A 4,378-nucleotide genomic window follows, 5' to 3' on the forward strand; every position below is an offset into this window, starting at 1 on the left:
TGCCAAAAACTGGGGGTTTTGGGGGTCTTCAGGGTCTTTGGGAGCTTTTATGTGCTATTTGATTGCATAGAGACAACATAGCCAGCCTGGTTAAATTACCCGTTTTTGCCAAAAACTGGGGGTTTTGGGGGGTCTTTGGGAGCTTTTATGTGCTACTAGTATTTTCTGATTGCATAAAGACAACATAGCCAGCCTGGTTGAATTACCCCTGTTTTTTAACTGGGCTAATCAGAAAACAGCCGAAGACCACCAAACCCCCAGTTCTATAAGCCTGCTATAGAGGCTACCAGAACCTCTTGGTTACTGGGTGAACGCTCTAACCATTATGCCACATAACACCATACAACTTGTCACATTAAGCCATTCATAATCTAACTTTAATTGCTTTTTACACCTATCTGATGAGAAGGCCCCAGTTGTGTTGGATGATAGATCCCCCAGTTCATCAAGCTGACAACTGAGTGACAGGAACAGAAAAGATCATAATTTGATAGAAATTGGGATTATGAGAGAAAATTATCTTGAAAGTTCATCTGTGTTGGTGTAAGTCATTGTGAAGTAAGTTTAACAGTAATCACCTGCACAAGAATTGGACTTGCTCAAATTTCCGACTGTACAATACATGTCTTTGTCAAGGAATGAGCAATCCACCGCTTCTGTGATATGTTATGTTTTATAGGTGTCTGTGGCGCCCCCCGTCTTTGTTGTTTTTAATTTTGTTTTTGCATGCTTTTGGATGGCTTCCCTCAACAGTTACTGTCAAGTTAGGCCACACCAATTTAATTTGATGGTTCTGTGGTTTTAGAAAATATGTAATAGAACAAGATGGCGGACTATTTTAGCGATGTTCTCCCTACAATATCTTGGTTTCAAAGAATTTTAAGGGCTTATCCTGCCCTGCTAACCCCAAAACTGCACTAGTCTTATGCGGGCTTCTTTCACGACATAGTAGCCTGTATTTTAGACCAAATAGCAGGGTGATGCTTAAGGAATCGGTGGAACCGGTGATCGCGGTGGCAAGTCACCAAATGACCTCAAGTTACCAATAGTAAGGATCGTCTGTTTCCGCGGAATGGATAAAAAAATTCGTATGTTTCTACTAATGGATCGTATGCATTCCGTAAACTTCGTATGTTTCCTAGTAGGATCGTATGAATTCCGTAAAATTCTGATGAATTCTTTGGCACCCCTGCATGGTGGTACACAAAAGTTTTAAGGCATAAGGTTTGCTTCATTTATACTTGTAAATTTCTGAGGACCAAAATGAAATCATTGAGCCAAAAATATTCCTAACCTCCTCTTCTTTAATTCAATCAAATCAAGCAAAGCTTTGCACTCCCTACATCATGACACCATGCATATCAAGTGACTTAAAATCACTGATTCTTGTCATACACTATCATCGTTTCCTATTATACAGTTGCAAAGCAAAATGTACCTTATAGATAATCAAATTTCTGATACAAAATGAAATGATAGAGACCTATGATATCCAAGTAGTTCATTATAAAGGTAAGTACAAGGTTGAATGGATTCATTCCTCAAGTTATTATCCATCATCTTTCCTACCTCAAGTGCATCCAAGTAAAATCATTTTCATTTCATACGTAAGGCCACGCCAATTTAATTTGTTGGTTCTCGGATTCGCCTCTTCGTTTTTTTCTGATTTGCAAAAAAAAAATTGATTCTGGTCCTGAATCAACTGAAAAATGCTCATGTTTTGCCCCCCAAAAAGTTGAGGAAAGTCATTTTCTTCCTAGTTGTTACAGTTTTCCCATCTATCATTGCAGTGGTTTGATTAAAAGTTCAAAATTCAATGTTTAAATTTTAACCCAGCCTTTTGTGTTGACTTCATGGCTCATTTTGTAGCATTTAAGCCTATAATAGGATGCCTAGACCTGTTTTTATTTTTATTTTTTTCGCCCTGTCGCTTCATATTTTTTCTGAAAAAATCAGAGAACCAACAAATTAAATTGGTGTGGCCTAATTCGTTAACTCTTAGATTTGTAACGTTAGCTCACGCCTTTGTAAAAATACAATGGATTCTTAATTATTAGTGACGGGTTCTTTCCGGGATTTTCTTTTTTGTTGAAAAAATTAATTAAATTACGGTTAAAATGGCAACTGTTAAGTATCGAAATAAACTGTGTAGTTGTTTTGCAGTGGTATAATGTACACATAATTTACGTCCAAATAGATCTTTTGGTAGCAACAAGACAGTATCAAATTGGCAGTCAAAATCCATATGCCATAAGTAAAACAAATTCTCACCCGAACAATATTGTAGAAGACGAACAAATTATGAAGAACAATATAAAATGCTAAAATAATCAAATGTTATAGACAGCTGTAAATATTGTAAACTACATCACAATTCAGACTGCCTCAGCCTGCGATGTTGTTTTTAATAAATAAACTTCGTAAAAAAATGCTCACTCTAAATTCTAACTTCCTAGGGTTGACCTCTTTAAAAATCATACGTTGTCTCTGTTGTCAAATCTCATAAATATCTTGTTATGTGGCAGTAAAAGAAGGGATTGTTTCCGTGCTCAGTGTGCCATCACTGTTCTTCGTTGTTGGGCCGCTGGGAGCGAATCTTGAGTTCGGCGATGCGGTTCAGGATCTGACGGCGCAGGGTCGGACCCATCGCCGCAACGCGGTCATTACCGGAACCATCACCGTCAGTCTCTCGGGGGAGGGTGAACGTTCCGCCGGACAGCCACTCCTGAAGGTCCCCGGCTCGGTGGGCGAAGCGGTCCTCAGCCGCCGCGGAGGCGTCCAACTCCGGTAGGGGGCGCCTCCTGTGGGAATCATCACAGTCAATATGGACCCATCCTGACTGTCCATCACAATTAGCAGCTCAACCAATGGTCGCATGGCAATCATCGGCTCGACCAATGAGCTGTACGTCCGTCAAATATTTGCATACAGTTTTTACAGGATCGGTCAATACTCGCATGAAGATGAAGTTCATACAGCCTACGAGGATTACATTGTAAATGTACAGATTAAAGACCTTTTTCCCCACCGGAGATTGCTTCAATTCCTTTGTTGAGATGTACAAGGTTAGCGACACTTGAGGGAGTGTCTGAATTTCCGCCTCAAAATTGGAACTCGAAGATCTATATCTGGGCCTTGTAGTGTTATCTCTCACTTGGAAGTGACCTTGTCTTCACAAGCGGCTTTGAAACAGAAAAAATCTCACTTCTTATTCAAACGCATCCACTGTAACTTCAGGGCGGTTCAAAACTGGATGGTCAACCATACTGATATCTGTAAGGCAAAAATGTGATGTCGCTGATAGAAAAAAAGTTGCTTGTTTTGTATCGTAGACTGGTTCTATCTATTTATTGGTGGTATCAGTAAAGAGACGCCTCAGGTGGCTTGTGTTGGGGCTATTCCAAACGCTTTAAGTATGCAAAGATGACGAAAATGTGCTAAGAAATGGCAGTAAATGTCAATATCAGACAGATTTAATCATCCAGAAGATTTTTGTTTTGCCCCCTTAAAAATTGATGCCTGTAATTATATAACATTAGTCTTAAAATGCTAAGATAGTAACCGGTGTAAATCGGTGGAAAATATATTATTCTCTTGGAAAAATGCGTCGTTTTCGAGACTTGATATGCCTTTTTCTGAGAGCACAAGGAGAACGAATACAAGAGGAACAAATATGTGGTTTGAAATTACTGTTCTAGAATAATTCAGAACAAGAAGTTGTTGGTATTACATGGACATTTGGCTGCAAATCGTGATATTGGTGACTTGAACAAGTTGGGATTTGACAGAAAACCTGCGATTTATGGTTTTGATAAACCATGCCTTTATCAATGATTCATTCATTCTATCATTCATTCATTCTATCATTCATTCAATCATTCATTCATTCTATCATTCATTCATTCTATCATTCACTCACTCACTCACTCACTCACTCACCTGACCGGCTTGCCACCAGTACGCCTTCTTAAGATGGCAGATCCACTCGTTTGGCAATGTTGGTGCCATGGTGGGCTGCAGAAGAAAGAACAACACTTCTCTTAGATTCAAGAGTTCGGAGATCTCATACCTCCAAGAACTATCTAGATCTTGTGTGATGGTGACTGTGTCACCTTCCCATTCACCATGGTGTCTACAAGTCTTTCTTTATCAGCTGTCAAGGAGGTCATGTATAGAAAAAACACCTGTTAAAATAGCGAGTGCTTCCAGGTGTAGACGTGATAAATAATGACTTTCTCACTTTCTCCCTCTGGGACAGACTGAACTTCCAACCATATCTATTACAACCTGACCTAAAGGCCATGCGGAAACACAGACACAAACACGGACACACACCGTCACACACAGAGAGAGAGGGGGGAGGGAGAGAGAGGGGGGA

The 4,378-nt window shown here is 39.8% G+C and overlaps 1 protein-coding gene across 1 annotated transcript in view; it reads right to left on the reverse strand.

Annotated features, from left to right (window-relative positions):
• Positions 1-2,403: 2,403 nt before the first annotated feature.
• LOC109484951 overlaps positions 2,404-4,378 on the reverse strand; it is a 4,004-nt gene continuing 2,029 nt past the window's right edge. Inside the window, exons 2-3 of the mRNA XM_019788359.1 lie at positions 3,940-4,014; positions 2,404-2,801 (exon numbers count right to left, since the gene is read on the reverse strand). Coding sequence (XP_019643918.1) covers positions 2,561-2,801; positions 3,940-4,014 — 316 coding nt within the window. The 3' untranslated portion in view covers positions 2,404-2,560. The remainder of the gene's footprint in view (positions 2,802-3,939; positions 4,015-4,378) is intronic.

Source organism: Branchiostoma belcheri, unplaced genomic scaffold, assembly GCF_001625305.1.
Source record: "Branchiostoma belcheri isolate BF01 breed outbred unplaced genomic scaffold, Haploidv18h27 scaffold1, whole genome shotgun sequence".
Lineage (NCBI taxonomy): Eukaryota > Metazoa > Chordata > Leptocardii > Amphioxiformes > Branchiostomatidae > Branchiostoma > Branchiostoma belcheri.